This window comes from Mytilus trossulus, chromosome 4 (assembly GCF_036588685.1).
Source record: "Mytilus trossulus isolate FHL-02 chromosome 4, PNRI_Mtr1.1.1.hap1, whole genome shotgun sequence".
NCBI classification, from domain to species: domain Eukaryota; kingdom Metazoa; phylum Mollusca; class Bivalvia; order Mytilida; family Mytilidae; genus Mytilus; species Mytilus trossulus.
In genome coordinates, this window is record NC_086376.1 from 93,001,028 (window position 1) to 93,022,951 (window position 21,924).

Consider the following 21,924-nt stretch of genomic DNA (forward strand, 5'->3'; position numbering starts at 1 on the left):
GTTCAATACTTTGTGGTTTTATCATGCTTTCCTATTTGTCAAATTGACAGTTTTATTTAAGATTAATGATAAAATTACTTAGTTTATTAAACAATTATAAAAGCATCAAAAGCATGAAAATATATATAAGTAAAACACACAAATAACTGGAAAAACATCTGATTTTGTTATTGCCACTTCTGAACAACATTGATGCAAAGAAACTTAAAAGAAGTTGTGGTATAATGCATTGTTTTAATTGGCTGACTGTTGGTGTGTAGTTATTTTTGTTACCAGCAGTTTGTTCTTGTCAACTGTTGAAAGAATTTCTTTGCAGTACAATGTATATCATGGATGGTATTGCCTTAATATTTTAATAATACATGAAAAAATGTGATGATATTTGAGTTTTAACTGTAATTTTGAAATCTTGCAACTAGGAGTGGAATTACCAAAACTGCTACTTGTTTTTATTTTTTCGTAATACTAGTTTTTGAATGATGCACTTTCCCATTTGTCAAAGGTGTCACTTAGGATAGAAATAGAAAAAAGGATAAAAGTCACACATTTAAATTTAAATTACAGAAATAGTTTGCCAAATATAACATCAGGTGGTGAATGGAATTGGACTGACATAAAATGTACTAAGGTTAAGAGGCATTTTTGTCAGCGTACATTTTGAAGATTATTTTTGGGTTTTTTTCATGTACATTGGGGTCTAAGCATGATGCAGGATTGCTGATTTTTTGTAAGCGTTACATTCAAATTATTGTGCTGTGAAAATGGGAAATGAAGTCTAGTGGGACACAGGAAATTACAAAAAAATGAGAATTGCTTACATACATATTATAAGCGGGATATGGGAACCTGACTATACAGTAAGCGTGATCCGGGATCAGAAACACCCAATGGACCCCCTACATAGTTACACCAATTCTTTTTAAATGTATTTTACTAAGACCTCCAAACATCGCTCAGTCAAAAGTTATCAATTTATCTAATAGTGTTCTTAAACAATTCTTGTAAATAGATGAAAAATCATTGGAAACCCTTGCAGATTTTTGTCTCGCCTTGACAAAGTTAAAAAGCGAGACATGGGTATGATGTTTCCAGCGATGGCGTCAACAATGTTAGTTTGGTCATGGTTCATTGATGTTGAATGTTTGCATAACTTGTATAAGATGTTAAGGTATGAGATTTATCTCTGTGATAACAGTTTATTTTTATAAGAGGGGGGGGATCCTAAGTTTTAAACTACTTAATCTGCTGCAAATCAGTTTAAAAACTATTTACAAATGCATCTATTAACATTTTTCGATGTATTGATTATTTTAGAAAATACTTAGTATTTAGTATTTTTTGGTACAGTTACAATGTGTTTTGTAGATGTTTAATTTGTATTTTTATTTCTCAGGTGGATTACATGGCGTTCCACGGAGGAAAGAATCTATAGCACGGATCCACTCAATGACTATAGAAGCTCCAATCACAAAGGTAGTATAATATTCTCAATGTTATTTCTGTACAGTGAAAAAAATATTTTAAAAGATCAAATTCTAATAAGAAATAGGGGTAATTCACAACACTAAAAAGGCTTTCAACTGACATTAAAAACGCTTCTCTAAAATTTTAAAGAGAAAAAAAATTCGCAGGTTAATTTCTACAACATTCACCATTCATTAAAATAAAATTGAGAATGGAAATGGGGTATGTCAAAGAGACAACAAGCCGACCATAGAAAAAACAACAGCAGAAGGTCACCAACAGGTCTTCAAGCAGCAAGAAATTCTCGCACCCGGAGGCGTCCTTCAGCTTGCCCCTTATAAAAGCCACAGAAACCTGAATATTTAAAATTGATCGAGTTTTTTTTTGTAAGCCTTAAAAATTTGTCCCATAAACATTTCATGAATCTGAAGTTTGATAATTACCTGCTTGAAAATGTCCTTTTATAGGAAAAATGATCTTAAAAATGTATCAACCTCAGTTTGGTCCATATACATATTGGATTTGTACTCACTATTTATTACATATATGTAGATCTGCTTCAGTTTGGTTGACAAATTATCTACCGAACTGAGTTCAAATGATATTTTTTTTCTGTTTTAGGTGATTAATATAATAAATGCGGCTCAGGAAAGTAGTCCAATTACTGTTGTACAGGCATTGGATAAGGTGCTAGAAATTCTACGAACCAGCGAACTTTACTCACCATACTTTGCACAACAAAACATGAAAGATAATGATCCTATGACTAGTGATTTAGTCAGTGGGCTCGTCTCAGTAAGTTTACTATTCTTTCTTTATCTGACCTAGTCTATGGGGCTCGTCTTAGTTGGTTTTATTTTCCAATCGGACTTAATCCAGAGACTTAGTCAGTGGCCAGACTTGTTAAGTTCAATTTTCTTACTTTTATGCATCTGACACTCTTCTAGTGACTGATGGTTTAGTCAGCTTACATATGTTGATAGGTACATTTGCTACATATACAAATTATATCTTTTTTGATAAAAAGAGATTTAAAAAGCTTCAAAGGAAATTAAAAAAAAAGATATAAAAAGACTATTTTACTTTGCATTTATGGTTAAGCTGAAGGGATGATTGAGATACCTTTGACAGACTTTTATGGAATAACATCTTTGCTTTAAGAAAAAAAATGTACACAAAGTCACATCAATTTTGAAGCCCGGGAAAAGGGTTGAGGGCTTATTTTTGCAAAAATGCAAACTTTATTTTTCACATTAGAGAGTATGTTAGTAATTTTACAGCTATATTCTTGAAAAAAAATTTAGTCATAATTTAAATCTCTCCACAAATTAGGTACACAACTGCATAAAGGTAACATAAGTGATTATCTTGCATTTTTTTTTTAACATTTCACAAATGGAATGGGTTTTAAATCACTTCTGTTATTACCAAGTACATGTATTGATATTTCTCAGATACTTTTATAAAATAAAAACCACTTTGTCTGCAATATGTTGTTCACAATATGTGATATAATAGTGATTTACTTACAAATCTATTTCATAATCTACATTACTTTTAAGGTTAATAAATGTATGACAATATTATCTAGAACTCTATAGTAAAATACAATCAAGCTTCATTTTGTGTGATATAAATCCTTTTGATGTATAACTTTTATGCTTCTGATTAGAATCTAGAATGGACATAATTATAAGAAAATGTTGAAATATGAAACCTCCTTGTTTGAAGAATTAATGGTTAGAGCTGATAGTATAGTGCAGTTTGTCTTTGGAATGAAATTATATGTTCACATATATGACAGCTTGATTGTCATGTCATATGTATCAGGTTCAAAAGAGAAGGTTGGATTGATTTAACTCAAACCAATTTAAGCTTAAATATTGTTTAGAAAGATGACCATAATAAGAACAATAAAATTGAGAAAGGAAATGGTGAATGTGTCAAAGCAACAACAACCCGACCATAGAGAAGACAACAGCACTGCTAAAAACACACAAAAACAAAGAAACTCAATTTTATTTCTGTTTTTCATCTCAAAGTAACAGTGAGACCAATCGTTATTAGTAAAGTTGGGTAACTCTGTCTCATTAAGATATAGATCTTTACAAAAATCTTTCAGTCATTCGGGATGGGGGCTTGTATGTCATTACGCAATTATTAAATAAAAGTAAGAGTTATTGTAACTGTCATGATAATTCTGATCATCTGAACAAAATCCAGTGTAATTTTAGCCAGGTTTTTAAACATGTTTAATTTTTGGCTGACAGTTTTTTTTAGGTTCTAAAAGTTCAAGATATTTTGCATCATATTGTTGATCTGAAGTAATAAACAATTATAACAATCTTAATACATCTGCACTGTGTTCGGCTAAAGGGTAAATGTCTCATTAAATCCTGACGTAACATCTATATATCAATTTCAAAGGTAGAAACTATATTGATTTTCTTCCTTTCATTGGACTTTTTTATGATCACTTCTGTTACCAAGATGGTTCCACATTTGAAAGGAGCAATGAAAATATCGTATCAAATTTGTCTACAAGATGATGTAAATGTCTTTTCGTGTTCCTCTGAATCGAAATTCAAATTTATTATATAAACCTTAATGTGTTTTCTTCACATGTATAGATTTGCAAACAATTTAGGACAATATAATGTTATAGATTAAATGTTGTATTTTACACTGTACAGTATATTAATATGGAACAAGGAATTAATATATGTAACATGCCTGATAGGTGTGAAAATGATACATGATGTTTTATTGTACAGGTTACAGTTACTCTTGTTTTATTGTTATTAGTAGCAAAGGCCAAAGAATGTTTCTTACAGTAGATTTATGAGCAATACCAACACCATTTACAACTTTTGTTTTAAATTAAATTACAAAAAAAGTAAATGAAATATTAATATTAACAATTTAAATGCAAAACCTACTCTATAAATAAAAACTGGGCTAAGAGGGCAAAAAAGGTAGTTTTTGGCAACATTGACTAAGAACTTAACTGGTAGTGGAAGATCCTATCTTTTGGAAACTAAGATTTTACATACAAGTCTGCTACCAATAATTATAAAAAAAAAGAAGATGTGGTATGAAAGCCAATGAAACAACTTTCCACAAGAAACCAAATGACACATAATTTAACATCTATAGGTTACAGTACAGCCATCAACAATGAGCAAAGTCCACACCACATAGTCAGCTATAAAAGGCTCTGAAATCACAATTTTATAATATTTTGTTTCATTGTACCTTTTTGCATGGACTTGCTCAGTTACAATTATCAGTTATAGATTAAGAACATGTACTGATAAACCTTTTTGTTTGTATATTTTTCAGCAGAATGTCAAGAGGTCATTAACACCAAGCTATTTATCAGATGTAAACAGTAACAGCAGTGGAAAACAAGGTTAGAGATTATTTATTATATATTAAAACCAGACCAAGTGTCCCTTACAAAGTCGTAATCAACGATTAACTCACAAACTGAATTAAAGTTTGAAGGACATTTATGTAACGTTTGTGAGACAACAACCCAGTTTACACATCAATAACTTCTTGAACATTTGTGTGTAATCCTTATAATTCTTACTCCAAACATTTGTAACTTTAAGCATTTTATTTTCATTTGCCTCTTTTAGTCATCAAAGTTTACATGTGGTAACTAAGGAAAGAGCAGCCATATTTACTAAGCGGAATCCATAAATATTTTATTAATGCATAAAAAATCAAAAATGAAAATGTCTTCCACAAAAACCCTTTTTTGAGATATTATGTGAATTTGAAGCCTAAACCTTCTGTTTGAGAGTTTTCATTTGTATGACGTCATGTTTTGATATAACCTCAATGCCCTAAGATCATTCATAAAATTTCAAGTTTTTAAAATTATTTTATTTTATTATAGATTTACACATAATTCCGTGCTCTATGTATTTCTGATGCACTAGAACAGTTCTGTAGTGTTTTTGTTTCGATATTTCAATTTTCTTTTAACCTTTTGACAATAGGTTTTGTCAACAATGTATTGTTTAAAAAATATTAAATACACGCCTCCATTAAAAAAGCAGGATAAAAAACTGTGATTTATTTGACATAACTCAGTTTAGCTTATACAGTACTGATATTTTCACAGGGAGTGATCTACAATCTAGACGACCCAGTGAGTAAAATGCTGCTTCAGATTGCTGTGTGATTTAATTGTTAAATATTAAAACAAATATTGGTCAATTGACTGAATAATTCTTTTATATTGACCTCTTATTGAAAAATAAATTGTCCTGATTTTTTTTCTCATAATTTTTTAAGTGTACTATACAGTGCACTAGATCACATTGAAGCTTACAATACATTTACTCAATTTAGGTTAATTTAAACAAATGAATAATTTAATATTAGCATTTAAGCTTGTTTATCTTTTCATGCAGAATTATTATAATAAATATGTTAAGAATAGTTCTGTTGATGCATATAAGTTTTATTGAAAATATCTTAGGAAACAAACAATAAATAATGGATAGTACTAACAGAAAAATTAATTATTGTTCAAGGGTAGATAACTCTTAGTGTTTTTAAGATTTTGAAGCTAAATCATTTCTGTTCTTCATTTAGGCCAGGGTTTTTTAATTTGTTGGTTTACAGATTTTCCCCATTTAAAAGTCAGGTCGGTCAGTCGGGGGGAAAAACAGAAAAGAAAATATCTTTCAAAACAGAAAAATATGCAAAATAAATATTTTCACCTTTCTAACAATATGTTTGTTATGCTATTTTGTCATCTTTTATTTGTCTATTTTTAGAAACGTAAACTGGAAGTCTTATTTTTTCACTTCAGAAAGTGTTATCAATTTTGTAAGAAATTAATGCATTTCATTCCATAAAAATTTTTTTTTAAATTATTTTTCAGGGATAATGCAATTGTTAGGGTCGGCGGGAATAAAAAAGCATGAAAAGTCAATTTTATTTTTATTCTGGAAATCAGCAAAATCTGGTCGGCGGATCCGTAAACCAACAAATTAAAAAATCCTGGCCTTAGACAATTCATTTTCTTTGTTATATGAAATTAAAAAATAGTGTTGAATGAAAAACCCTGATTTTTAGGTCGTGCTTTGTCCTCGAGACAATCCAGTAAGTTATTGGCTGCTTTCTCTGCTGTGAATTAATTATCTCTCTTGACCTTTGTTTTGCTTTGTTTGACCTTCATGACAGTAATTGCAGTTGTCTAGTTGGCATTTTGATGGTGAAGCTCAAATAAATGATGAACCAATCCATATTTCAATAAGTTTTTCTGTTATGATAAAATAACTGAATACCAACCTCCAAGAAAAATCCAAAACGGAAAGTCCCTTAACTAATGGCAAGATCAAAACCTCAAACCTGACTTGGTATATGCATTTCCATATGTAGGAAATGGTGGATTTAACCTGGTTTATTGCTTGCTAAACTTCTGACTTGTATGCATTTACATGTTGCTTCTAGTTGAGACTCTCATAGTGTTACTTTTAGGAATTGGGATAGTCTTCTTTCCATCATGGTATATTTTTTTCAAAGCATGGACATAAAATAAAGAGATAGCTTTCAATATCTGAAGTATAGCAAGAGAGAAGGTTTAATAGGATATAGTGCCGAAACAAATATTTCAAAGAACTTGGGAAATATTTTGACTGAGTGATGCGTCTTTGAAATGTTGGTGTTAAAATCATTGTGTTTATACATTAAGCTTTATTTGTATACTAATCATGCTTAAGAGAATGTTGTTCATTCCAAACTATCAAGTTTGTTTGACTCTAAGCTTATTGTTTTTCTTTAACAGAATTATTGTTTTTGCTTGGTCATATCACATACATATTTTACTGAAGAATTCCTTTCAAAAATATATTTTTCTATGATAGATGTGACATATTAAATTTATTGTAAGAAATGTTTAAAAAATAAACAGTTTATACAGTGACTGCCATAAGTTTGATTAACACTTACTATGAAGGGACTGCAATATGACAATCTCAACTCAAATACTGGTTTTTGGCTACAATGGCGCTCCATACATTTAGAGGCAATATGACAATCTCTACTCAAAATACTGGTTTTGGCTACAATGGCGCTCCATACATTTAGAGACAATATGACAATCTCAACTCAAATACTGGTTTTTGGCTACAATGGCGCTCCATACATTTAGAGGCAATATGACAATCTCAACTCAAATACTGGTTTTTGGCTACAATGGCGCTCCATACATTTAGAGGCAATATGACAATCTCAACTCAAATACTGGTTTTTGGCTACAATGGCGCTCCATACATTTAGAGGCAATATGACAATCTCTACTCAAATACTGGTTTTTGGCTACAATGGCGCTCCATACATTTAGAGGCAATATGACAATCTCAACTCAAATACTGGTTTTTGGCTACAATGGCACTCCATACATTTAGAGGCAATATGACAATCTACACTCAAAATACTGGTTTTGGCTACAATGGCGCTCCATACATTTAGAGGATAAATGAATGATAGATTTTGAAGTTATGTAGTTTGAACCCAATGCATACTTTCATATAAATTGAAATTGCATAAAACTTGTTTTTTTTTTCTTGGGAGGTATGCATCTCTTCTGTGTCTTGCCCATACAGAACATAAGCATTAAACTTCTTAAACAGTGTAAACCTGCTGTCACTTTGAGTTAAACAATTTCGAATAATAATAATGATAAACAAGCCTTTGGAATTTTTTTACAAATTTAGAAAGTATCAAGCAGTAATAGAGTATTGTTTCATAGAATCGTGGTTTTTGAAATGTGAATTTTAAATACCATACAATCTTTGGTTTTTTTCAGGTCATCATTCTCATCTGCACATTCCTAGTCCAGTAACCTCATCCTTATCTCAGGTTCCAGATCATATACAGGAAATACTGGATAAAGATTACACCTGGGAATTCAATGTTATAGAATTAGAAAAAGTTACAAATAAAAGGTCAGCTCTATTGCTATAAAAAAAACATGACAAATATTTATATTTATTAAATGTTAACTCTATTACTTATATTTATAAAGTAATTAAAAGCTACAAAGAAAAAGATGCGCTCTATTGCTATATTTTTATAGAAATTGAAAGAAAAAAAATACAAAGAAAATGTGAGCTATTTTACTATAAAAACATGGTTTGACATAAAATCGTAGGAATTAAGATTACATAGAATTGGAATATGGTGATCTAAAATTGTCATGAAGAAATTCTACCTCAATAACATACTTCAGAATTAAAAATAATCACAAAAGGAGTTTTATTAGAACAATGAAAATTCTGTCTAAAGATCAAACCTGATAATTTAGTAAGTATACCATACTGCAGTGTGGGGCGTATAACCAATTTGACAGCAAACCATCAAAACAAAACAAAATCATCTAATATGCCAAAATACATGGTTATATGTATATTACTTAGTCATATGTCATAACTACTTTTTTTTTTCCATTTCAGACCACTTTTATATTTAGGATTAAAGACATTAACTAGATTTGGAATTTGTGATTTCTTTCAAATTGAAGAAAGCGTAGTAGCAAACTGGTTAAAACTAGTTGAAGGCAGATACCATAGTACTAACACATATCATAATTCTACCCATGCTGCAGATGTCATGCATGCTTCAGCATTTTTTCTAGAGAGAGAAAGAAATAAGGTATTGGTGTTACGTTAAAAACAAATATATTTTCGACCTGTTTTTTTTTTTTGAGATTAAACATCGATTTTTCTGGGGGACTTAATAAGGGATTAATTGAAGACAGGACTATTTATACATCTTGCTTTCTGTCCAGTTATAAACACCATAGCAACCATTTTTGTTCTCCTTGAGATGGTCCATATATTTCCTCGATGTTTGATGATCTACAATGTTAAAAACCAAAAGAATTGTTCTGTAGCTCATCAAATGAATTTCAAGATTTAATTTAACAACTGGGTATTGTGAGGTTTTATTGATTTCTTTGAGCCTTTTATAGCATCTTAAACTTGACCCAACTTCTCCATTGAAAACGTTGGGCATACTGGATGCAAATTGACAGCCATCATTTTTAGGATTTGTAGTTTCCAAGTTATGTTTTATAATGCTAATTACAAACCAAAATGGCTACCATTACTATAAATAGATGACAGGGATGGAAAAAATTATGTTTCAATGACTAGTGAATATGAGTTGTGAACTACAGGGCATAATTGATCATACCTAGAAAATCAAAGGATTTGTTATGGCACTTTATGTCTTCATTTATAGTATTTTTAATGATTTCTCTATAACCACCGCATACATTTCTGAATTGGATTCCCTTTAATGGAATTATATTTTCTGATCAGTTTAATTTTTTTTAAAGTAATTAATAAGATGTAATCTAGTGCTATTTGATCTTATTTTTATATTCATATAAGATGATTAATGGTAGTATCCATGTTCAGTGATGTCCAAGCATTGATAGGCAGACGGTCAATCAACATTGAATGAGAATCACTCTTTATTGTAATATAATGTGTTATTGACTCCAAATAAATATTGATAAAATGAGTAATAAACTCCAAATACACTCCATTAAACTGATTTATTATCACATTCTGTTGTATCCAATTAATGTGTTGTCATTAAAAGCAAAAATGTGTATGGAGTGATTTCTCAGAAGTATGAAGTAAATTAGACTACTGTCTTTTAGTCTCAAAGCCATTCATTATATTTAATATTGATACTAGTAAATGTGAAGTCCTCCATCTAAATTGTAGATTATGTTATCCTTTTAAGGAAATGTATTCAAACTTTACTAACTATAGGAAGGATAAAACGCACACAAGATAATAATAAAATTGAGAATAGAAATGGGGAATGTGTCAAAGAGACAACAACCCTACCATAAAAAAACAACAGCAGAAGGTCACCAACAGGTCGAATCAATGTAGCGAGATAGTATTTTTTATATTACATTTTTGTCAAATAATGTGTTTCATATTCACGATGTTATTTACAAAAAAAAGAACTAAAATAATTTTTAAAAACTTCTGTTATATTTTCAGGCTGTTTTTGACCAAATGGATGAGATGGCTTGTTTAATAGCTGCAATAGTCCACGACTTAGACCATCCAGGCAGAACCAATGCCTTCCTTGTCAATGAGAAAAATGAATTAGCTATATTATATAATGACCAGTAAGATTTATATACTAATTATTTCATGGATAATATGCTTCAATCATTATCCTAAATTTCTCTTTGCAATACTGTGGATTCATTTATTTTCGTGGGTACCATTTTTTGTGGTTTGAGGAAAACTTACATATTTGTGGATATTTAAATTCGTGGTTTTGGCAAAGTCTACACTCATTCCTTTACAAAGTTTGTATTTCATTGAACATTTGAATTTGTGGTTCTCCTGTACCCAAGAAATCCACGAAAATTGGTATCCAACAAATATTAATGAATCCACAGATAGCAAAACATCAAAATATAAAAGAGCAAGGAAATGGTTTTACAAGCGATAAAAAAAAAGTTAATTGGTCAAGTAGTTGTTAATGTTAATTAATTATCAGGTTTAAGCCTTCTTATGTTTCAAGGGAGTTTAGGGTTTCAACATGTTTTAGTGTACAGCTTTAAAAAAGATTGAATTGTGTAATGGTTGAAGCTTGGGGATAGAAACCATGCAAATCCAGGACCTATATTTTACCTCAAGTACAGACTGAATAAGCTATTTTCATGTACAATTGAAAAAAAGTAACAAAGAACCAGTGCCAATTAATCATTTAAAATAATTATGCCTCTTTGAAATATAAATCATGGAAAATTGAATTGTCAGCGCTTTCAAGTACTGATTTTTCAAAGATATTTTTGAAACTTATACTTTAACAGAGATTAGACTTTCTAAATGATTCCACAAGTAAGAAGTTAATTATGTTACAGGGCTGTTTTAGAGAACCACCATTCAGCATTAGCCTTTCAGTTAACGTGGAAGGATGATTCTGTTAATATTTTCAAAAATTTAGAAACGTAAGTACTTTATTTTGTAGAAGTATTTATATCAAATCATGGCAAAAAATGAAAAAATGGAAACAAAAAGATTAAAAGCACCCATTAAAAAAAAACGTTTCAATGGAAGTAGATTCCAATTAAGTTCATGGCTCTCTGAAAAAAAACATGGCTGCTTCGAAAAAAAATAATCCTACTGATCCAACAAATGAATCACAAGTGACATAGAATATTTATCTTCAGATGACATAAATGGATATATAATTAGTTAGATTATGATATACCCATTTATTGGTAATTTGTTTATTTTCCCTTTGATCTTACTGCCTTATATTTTCGAGTATCAATGTACTGGCTGTATCACTGAAAATATTAGGCAATACATTGTGTGATGTCATAATTACCGATAAACAGAATAATAGGTTTTTTCGTTTTTGATACTGACTATATCATGTGGAATATCTTAACTCGCCCTAACGGGCTCATCTACCTTAGATATTCCACATGATATAGTCAGTATCAAAATCGAAACTACCTTTTATTCTGTATGTTTTTAATTAGAATGTATCCCTAACTTTCTTGGTCAAGGAACACCAATGCTCTCATGCATAAAACCAACAACCTAAGACAGTACTTGTTTATCTAAATAAATATGAATCAAATCAGATTTGAATCAAAATTTAAGTAAAATATAAAGCTAGTAAACATACAGCATTTGTTTATGGTTTTGTATTATGTAATTAAGAATGCTTAACATTGAAGCCTAGCTGACATAATTAAATAAGCTTACAAGTGTTCTAGGAATTAAACTTATAAGGATGAGTTGATTTTTTTTTCCATTGCAGAGATGATTACAAGATTTTGAGACAGAATATTATTGATATGGTCCTAGCTACAGAAATGAAACAACATTTTCAACATCTAAATAAATTCATCAACAGTATCAATAAAGGTTGTCTCAAAATGGATGAAACATCATCAATGGTAAGTATCAATAAAGGTTGTCTCAAAATGGATGAAACATCATCAATGGTAAGTATCAATAAAGGTTGTCTCAAAATGGATGAAACATCAATGGTATGTATCAATAAAAGTTGTCTGAAAATGGATGAAACATCATCAATGGTATGTATCAATAAAGGTTGTCTCAAAATGGATGATACATCATCAATTGTAAGTATCAATAAAGGTTGTCTCAAAATGGATGAAACATCATCAATTGTAAGTATCAATAAAGGTCTCAAAATAGATGAAACATCATCAATTGTAAGTATCAATAAAGGTTGTCTCAAAATGGATGAAACATCATCAATGGTATGTATCAATGAAGGTTGTCTCAAAATGGATGAAACATCATCAATTGTAAGTATCAATAAAGGTTGTCTCAAAATGGATGAAACATCATCAATTGTAAGTATCAATAAAGGTTGTCTCAAAATGGATGAAACATCATCAATGGTATGTACAGTAACATAAACAAGTGTGTTGGCTTATAGGAGATATCACTTGTTTGCATTTGTGGGATGACGTTTGGTATACGCTGTAAAAATGTAATCCCTTGAATTTATTCATAAGAATTTGTAGAGAATGCCATAAAAAAAAAAGAGCAGAGGAAACTTCCCTCTTGATGAATAACATAAAACAGTAAACATTAGGACCCAGTTATGACATAGATCACAGTAGACAACATCACTACAGCAACAATATTTTTACATTGTAGATGACAAACAGCAAATACATAAAAAACACAATAGTGATGTGGGTTTATTGCTTTGACATGAAAACAATCATTTCTACCAACTTAAACTTCATCAAACGTCAATGATAGAAGAATAGAAATCAAGTACAACTGTACCAGATCAAATTAGAACACTATATTATATGTTAACTGCAATCTGTAATCTTAATATGATTTAATAAAATGATAAACATATGTTAAGTTTCTGCTACATGTCAAAAATAGACATATAAAGAAATAAATCATTTATATAAAAAATATAAAAAAAATCGCACTTTATTGGAGTATAAAAAATACATTTTTTTTTATATTATATATTAAAATCATAAATATGGTAAAATTTGACTATTTTTAATTTATAAATAATTTTTTTTATTGGATCTTTAACTTGCTTGTAAGAAAGATAACCTCAATAAACATCTGAATGTTATATTTTTAGAGTGGAAATGGTTCCCCAGATAATACAATGATTGTTAGAAAGATAATCTCTGTACACATTTAAATGTTATATTTTTAGAGTGGAAATGGTTCCCCAGATAGTACCATGATGCTGAACCAGTTATCTGCCCCTGAAAACAAGACTTTCATTAAACGTATTTTAATCAAGTGTGCTGATGTAGCTAACCCGTGCCGTCCATTAGATGTTTGTAAAGAATGGGGGAAAAGAATCGCTGAAGAATATTTTCTACAGGTTTGTTTGAACAATAGCCTTTAACAATGAGAAAATTAATACTGTATGGTTGGTTTTAAAAGGCCCCGACACGAACAATATGAAACAAATCAATTGATAAAACTAATGGCCTAATTTATAACAAAACAATTTAAGAAAAAAACATATATGGCAGACATGAAACAACAACAACCACTGAAATACAGACTCCTAATTAGGGACAGGCACATAAAGAATGTGGCAGTTAACCATGTTTGCTGGCACCAAACCCTCCCTCTAACTTGGGACAACTGCAAAACAGTATAACATAAGAACAAACTATAAAAATCAGTTGTCATTGCAAGAATGAATTTTGGTTGACAGATCTATCTATGTTCATCTGTCACCTATTCCAGACGCCGGCAATTTTAGCACAGTTTTATGTTTAATGGAAGTATTCTTGCTGTCAAATGTTGCAGTCTTTTAACTATTGCAAAAAGCTTTGGAATTGTCATGTGACTTTATCTTGTTGTTTCATGAAATGCACCTGTTTATTCAACTTATATTTTTTCTTAATTTACCAAACATTTTTAAGTGCCAATCTGCATAAGAATTGGGCAGTAGTGAAAACATGACAAACAAAAACACGCTCAACTCTACATTAATTTAAGTTCAGAATATATAATGATGCATGAATATAACATTTTTTCCTTTCCTTGCTCCAGTAATTCAAGATATGATTTGGTTTAAATGCGCTAGAAATTAACAATTAAGAGGAAATAACTCTGTAATTTGCTATTTCTAACCATAGTATCTATATATTTCTCAAATTACCAGACAAACAGAAAGGAAAGATTTATCATTTCTTACTCAGGATGAGGGTTAAAACCTTAAAAAAGAAGGGTGGTTAGGTTGGTGTTTTTTTCAGCCATGTTTTATAATTTTTTCTAAATTGCCTGATTCTTACACTGGCACTTTAAATGTTATGTAGAAAAATTTAAACTTTGCATAGAAAAACTGAAAGACACCAAAACTATTATACTATTTTTCAGACTGATGAGGAAAAAGCGAGAGGATTACCGGTGGTTATGCCTGTTTTTGATAGAAAATCTATACGAATACCAAAGTCCCAGCTTAGTTTTATTGATGTTTTCATCAACGAAATGTTTGAAAGTTTTGATGGTAAGGTTACAATTATTATTCACTTAAAATGTACACGTCACAAAAAAATGAGCAATTATAGCGAAGCAAATGAAAGTTTTCCACAGAGTGTCTGCTCTTTACCAAGGTATTTAAACTTTTGCAAGTTTACCTGTCCCATTGAATCAATACAATAGCTATTGTTCTCTGTGTAGTTTATTCACTTGGACATTTAAATTTCTTCTAGGAGAAATCTATCACTCATTGATTAATTTGCCTGACCAAAAAAATATCTTCTTTGTTGATTGAAATACATGTATACATGCACATAAACTGCAAGTGATACAGTATTTATTCTATATCAGTAATATATATTCAATCTGTTCAACATAAGCACTGATTTAATTATAAAGTTTATTTCTGATATTTTTTTTAAGTACTGCATGCATTTATGTTTCAAAGAATGTGCATGTTTTTCATGGTTCTTCAGTTATAAAGAGTACATTTATGAAGACCTTTATTTAAATATTATCATTTTAAGTTTTTATTTGCGAACAGACTAAAACAAGCAAATTTTAATAGGTAAAATGTTGAAATTTGATCAGAAATCAACTTTTAATTTTTTAAATCAGTGTTTATATCAAACAAATTGAAAATGTGTTATTGATTGAATAAATACAACATCACATGCAGTTTTATAATTACTTATTTGTACATGTATTTCCATCATTGACAGTTCAATTTTTTGTTCAGGTAAATTAATCAGTGAGTGATAGATTTCTCTTGAAAGAAATTTAAAGGTCCCATTGAATAAACTATACAGAGAACAAAACCTGTTGTATTTGTTAGATGGGACAATAGAACTTACAAAAGTTTAAATGGATAGGTAACTTGCAGGTGAATCTGTGGAAAACTATGATAGGTTTCGCAATGATCCTTTCATATAATGTATCTGGTATTGAGCAATTAAATCCTTTCATATAATGTATCTTGTATTGAGCATATAATGTATCTTGTATTGATCAATTAAATCCTTTCATATAATGTATCTTGTATTGATCAATTAAATCCTTTCATATAATGTATCTTGTATTGAGCAATTAAATCCTTTCATATAATGTATCTTGTATTGAGCAATTAAATCCTTTCATATAATGTATCTTGTATTGAGCAATTTAATCCTTTCATATAATGTATCTTGTATTGAGCAATTAAATCCTTTTATATAATGTATCTTGTATTGACTAATAGATAATAAGGTCATTTGGCTGTTACATTGACTAATTGATATCAAGGTCATTTGGCTGTTACATTGACTAATTGATATCAAGGTCATTTGGCTGTTACATTACTTGATCAATAAACATTTATCAACTGTTGAAAATGTAACTTATAAAAATTAAAGTAATTTTCAGCTAATTTCTAAACTTTTTATAGGTCAGACTTATTATTGCAAACAAGTGTACTTAATTCCTATTTTCCCTGCTATTTATAAGTTCAGTTTTAATTTTATGAGCAGCTAGCTGTTGTTTCAGTAATAATGGTGAAGACAATATATTACATTATATATTTTTCTGTGATACCTAACTGAGAAGAGTTATGGTTCTTTATCTATCTCTAATAGTAGAATATGTGAGTTATCAACAATTTTAAATGTGTATTTCCAGATTACTGTGACATACCAGAGTTAATTTCACATCTCCAAACAAACTATCAATACTGGAAGGAAAGGGATGAGGAAAGCAGTGAAAAGAGTGAACAAGAAAACTTACCAAATGGCACAACAGAAGATGACACGTAGCAGACGACAGTCTGCCTAGTTCATGTCATCCATCAATACCTCATTCACAGTTCATTGATATCATACAGAGGAAGAGAGAGAGAGAGAGAGTTGTGGTGAACATTTCTCCAGATAGGATTCCTGAAATGAAAGGAAGAAAGATACTTAAGTCATCGAAAAAATCAGCAATAAAATACTGAGTTTATACAGATCTTTAATTGTGTGTATATAAGGAGAAATTTAAATCCAGATAGCTGATTACGTTCCCAGAAATAGAAGATTTAGTCTTGAGGGAGAAATTCACTATGTGTTACACTACGTAATTTGGTGGAAAGCCAAAGCATTTACTGTAGATATGTGAACATATATTATGTAAGGGGAATTCCAAGCATCAGGCAGTGCTTATTACAGACTGATTCCCTGTTGTCTGTTACGTCTGGTACCCATTTGTGTAAATAAAGGCTAGATTTCCTTGTCATAACAAGAAATGGTTTTCATTCCCTCCAAGAGTGTTGTAAATGGGGACCAGTATTGACTTGTATGAAGGTATCTGCTACAATGAGTTTGTGTGAACAATAAAGGGGAACCAGTCAAGCTTGACTATTTTCAGCATTTACTTAAAAATGTCATGTGTGTTAATGTATGAATAGTTTTTTATTTATTTTTTGTGATTTTTCTAATGCTTGTAAGTTTCATATTGTGATGTAGCTCATATTCCAAAGAGTAATCCTTTATCCATATAAACCAAAATAATATGGCAAACATTTTACTATTATAATACTGCATATAAACTCACACCAAATGTCTTGAATTGTGATATTATTTCTTCTTTAACTCCTTTCTCTCAAATGCCAAAAAAATAGGTAGGATATGCCAAAATGAATATTTTTCTCAACCTTATTTATAAGATTTGATAATTTGGGATGCTCTCTCAAATTTTAACATGAAAACAAATTTGTTTTCAAAAGAAAAGTTACAGACTATATTCACTGGTATAAAATACAGAAATGTAAAAAAGAGATGGAAAGCAATGTCTGATTTATCTTGTTTAGCTTTAAGAATTATGGGTCATTTGTTCACAGAGAGATAAAACAAATGAAGCATTTTAAAATGTCCAAAAAAGAATATCACAATAACTATTTTAAAACTTTTCGTCCCTTTTACAGAAATAATGTAATGGGTCCAGTAATAGCTTTAGCAGTATTTCTTTTAAGGTAAGACAGATGTATCAACCTTTTGTTTGATTCATAGATTCTCATTTACCTGATACAACAAGGATTAAATTAACAATTATTTTGAGAAGTACATTTTTCTGGTGAATTATAATTTATCCGTGGAGTCTTGAAAAAACTGCTGATTATGCCAACATGATACTGTTATATCAAGTCAGTATTACACTACCTCACATGTTACAATAAACCATTGAAGTAACTTAAGGTACGGAGAATTTAAATTTTAAATTGCATTTGACAGAAAAGTTTTTGGAGTCATGTATTCTCTGTTAGCAGTTCCTATTTGTAAAATTTCATTATTATTTTATAAATTTTACACACACAAAGGAAAAAGTTTTTTTTCAAATATTCTGTTTGAAAACCATGATAGTATGGTTGTGCAGTATTTCATAGAAGATCTTTTAGACATTCGTTGTTTACATTTGAATGTAAGCATGTCATATTGTACAAGGAATTCTCCCTAGAAGAACAGTTATTGTTGTTTAACTAAGACATAGCGTTAATATCAGTATTACATTGGAGAAATATCATTACCTATAGTAAACATTTCATTGCATCATATCTTTTTCTGTCTAGTTAACATTTCAAGCAAATTGTAAATAGCTGTCATATTGAATGTTTGGTCCTCTTATCAACATCAGTTAAAAGTAAAATAGAAAAGAAGTTTCTACAAAAATTCAACATCTTTTGAAAATAAGATGTGGCAGTACTTTTATTCCTGGGTATAGATTTTTAGTTATTGGTGGAATTATCATTATAGTTTGGAGGTATTTGTTTGGTTTCAGGTCCCAACAAAGTTACAAGTGAGAAGATATTTATTTTGTTGCACATTCTTAGATTTTGATTTGCATTAAAATCCATAAAATGTATAACCCATGAACAAAAGTACTGTCTCAACTTTTATAGTTTCACTGTAAGTGATAAAAAATTCTAACTATAATAGCCTTTGCCATGGTTCCAGGGCTCTGATCTCTAGTCTAGATATTATGTGATATACAGTGTACGTCTTTGGGTACCTACAGTATTACCATGGATACAGGGTATACAACATACACATTTTAGTTTTTGAAAAATATTGTATGAAAATGATTGAAATTTTCAACATGTAACTGTGGCCCCAATAAATATTTGTTACCTAAAAAAATTGGGGCAAGTGTACCTATTAAATTCATTTATTACATATTTTCATGTCCAGGTTTGATATTTTTGCATAAATTTTTACAATGTATAACATTAGATCTTGTTATGTTTCATGGATTGAGTCTTGATGTAGAAAATTCATATATAATTATTTCCATATTGGTTGTTACTGTAAGATAAGTAAACAATATCATTTTTTGCAACCGTGTTTATTTCTATTATTCAACATTTGTGGTGTTTCACAATCATGTCGGAAACAAATTTGACGGTTTACCCAAGCATCAATATTGAAAAGAATATCTTTTCCCACCCTACCCGGTCCCGTCATAGACAACCATTTTTTACATGTATCTAATTAGCTAACACCGGTAAATAATTTATAGGTATCTGTTGACTGTATAACGGTGATGTACATTCTATTGAATATTATATTGTAATATATTTGTCTTAGAGAATGTACTATTTATATATAAGATTTATATATATATTATACATATATTAGTATATATTTAGCCTAATTTTTAATGTTCTTTGAATGACTGGCTCAATATACTGAATCTGCTGCTATTCATCCATCCAGTTGTTCGTCTAATTTTTACCAGTGCTCCAATGTTCATTCATGCCTTTTTACAGTAAAGAATTTTTAATTAGATTAGAATATTGCAGCCTAATACACTATGTTTTTACTGAGTCATTTTTCATTAATTCATTGACTGTTTTTGGTTAATAGTACTAATTCATTTGGTGCTGTGATTTGACTACCATTTTATTTTCCGTTTTGGTCATGTTGTGTAAGGATTATACAATTATGAAAACTGTAAGATAAAAACCCCATACAAGTCCCTTTCAAGGAGGGGTTACACTTGCATACAAATTAGTAAAGAATGGCAGTACATACCAGATGTTTGTTAAGTATTTTGTAACAAATTTTTAAAACATGAAAGTTTAATGTTTTCAAGCAGCTAAACAATCTGAAATACATGAAGTATTGTGATAACTAATATTGTTACTTAGAAAAAATCATACTTTAAGCTGTAAGAAAATAAAATGTATGAGGATATTTACACTTCAAGATTTGTTTTAAAAAGTCTACTTTCAGTTTGAATGAGTATCATAACTTATCAGCTTATAATGATTTTTTTCCTTTGCTTGGCTGACTCTGGGCAGAAAGTATAATTTATTTAGGTGGTTCATTTTCTTGTTGCTTTATTTCATTTTAAAATTTTTAAGTTGTTTAAATAGATAACCCTCAACTGTTAAATATAATTTATGAGAAGTTTCACAAGTTATACCACTTCCTGTTAATGTTTTTTCTAGCTCACTGGTCCACTCCAGGTATTTTTAGCCCTATTAATTGGACAACATTACTGATTTACATGTCAGTGAAACATGAACCAGTTTTGGCAAACTTTGGTAAAACTATATTTTGTGCCCAGTTATGCCTTTTTAAATTATGTTTCAGAACCGTTATATCTACCTCTTGGTTGATTCTACATCCCTTTTGACAATGGCATAAGGGGAGGTAATATTTACCGTAATAAAAGGGAAAGGGAAATAACTCCATGGCTTGATTTTGTTATTGTTTATTAATTTTGTTGAATAGATTGTTCTGTGATAGTGAAATAATAAAAAAAAAAATGGCATCATGTCTAAAATTAATATAAAATTATTTATAAAGAAAAATTTAATTTTATTTATTTTTCGCTGTGATCACAAGTTGACTTCTTTGTCAGATTAAGAATTTTGATCCAAAGTTTGTGGATATCTTTAAAAAGATTTTACAAGCATTATGTAACCTTTGATATTATCATTAAATATTGCAGGTTTTAGCATTCTCATATTAAATGTAAGAATAAACATTATTGTTTAGTGATTACATTGTGTAGCAGTCTGCAGGTTTTTTTTATGTTTTATATATTTTATAAATGTATCTTCAGATGGAACAAACTTAGGGAAAAAAATCTTATGTTCATTCAAACATTAACCTTCCTTTATGTACTGAAAAGTTTTTCTAGCCATTGAAAAAAAAATATATTAATAAAATCATGATAAAACTCTTGGAAAAAAAATATATTCTCAAATTTTAGTATGATGCATGTAAACTTGTCCACAAACTTTTGGATCAAATCTTGAAAATGTAAGAGTTTAATGATATTTAACCATACAAAAAAAGTGATTAATTATTTTGTTTGTTATGTTTCTAAGAGTGATATTTAACAGCATGAATTCATTTAAATTTCATTGAATTTATAGTTTCATCATTAAAGCTAAAGTTAGTTTCGCTGTGACTTTTGACCTAGGCAAATTTTAGCTGTTTTTTTATGGTTTCTTGAGAATGTGTAATGTTGTTATCATCTTTTTGAGGTATTGCTGCATTAAATTTTCTATGGATCATGTAGTAGGATCCCTACATTTTTTTCAATGTATAGTTAAAATTACAGGATAGTTTTTTTTTGCCTAGTTGTGATGAAATAAGTTGTTATGTTTATTATGAATGGTTTATTGTGTATTAATCCATTCAAAAGTCTACAAACTTTTAATAAAATGTTAGAAACATGCTCATTTGGTGTTAGTATTTTTTGTCAGATACAGAATAACACATACACATTCATATACCACCAGTGAATACGTGTATTACTGGTAATATGTTTTTATAAAAAATGTAAGATGGGGTATTATTTTCAATGATTTCACTTAAAGATTGCTAATATCTTTAACTGTTTTAAATAATTTCCAATTCCTAAGATGTGAAAAGATGAGAAAACAAGAAAAGTAATTAAGGCAGAT

At 29.6% G+C, this 21,924-nt stretch overlaps 1 protein-coding gene across 8 annotated transcripts in view; it reads left to right on the forward strand.

Annotated features, from left to right (window-relative positions):
• LOC134716333 (high affinity cAMP-specific and IBMX-insensitive 3',5'-cyclic phosphodiesterase 8B-like) overlaps positions 1–21,699 on the forward strand; it is a 121,570-nt gene extending 99,871 nt beyond the window's left edge. For 4 of the 8 annotated variants that reach the window (XM_063579258.1, XM_063579261.1, XM_063579259.1 and 1 more), the window contains 13 exons: positions 1,394–1,473; positions 2,086–2,259; positions 4,807–4,876; positions 5,600–5,626; positions 6,562–6,588; positions 8,297–8,435; positions 8,943–9,141; positions 10,515–10,645; positions 11,393–11,479; positions 12,304–12,442; positions 13,714–13,887; positions 14,898–15,027; positions 16,653–21,699. In XM_063579258.1, the coding sequence (XP_063435328.1) occupies positions 1,394–1,473; positions 2,086–2,259; positions 4,807–4,876; positions 5,600–5,626; positions 6,562–6,588; positions 8,297–8,435; positions 8,943–9,141; positions 10,515–10,645; positions 11,393–11,479; positions 12,304–12,442; positions 13,714–13,887; positions 14,898–15,027; positions 16,653–16,786 (1,511 nt within the window). In that variant the 3' untranslated portion in view covers positions 16,787–21,699. The remainder of the gene's footprint in view (positions 1–1,393; positions 1,474–2,085; positions 2,260–4,806; positions 4,877–5,599; positions 5,627–6,561; positions 6,589–8,296; positions 8,436–8,942; positions 9,142–10,514; positions 10,646–11,392; positions 11,480–12,303; positions 12,443–13,713; positions 13,888–14,897; positions 15,028–16,652) is intronic. The other 4 variants (XM_063579254.1, XM_063579253.1, XM_063579257.1 and 1 more) reach the window with 4 other exon arrangements.
• Positions 21,700–21,924: the final 225 nt, after the last annotated feature.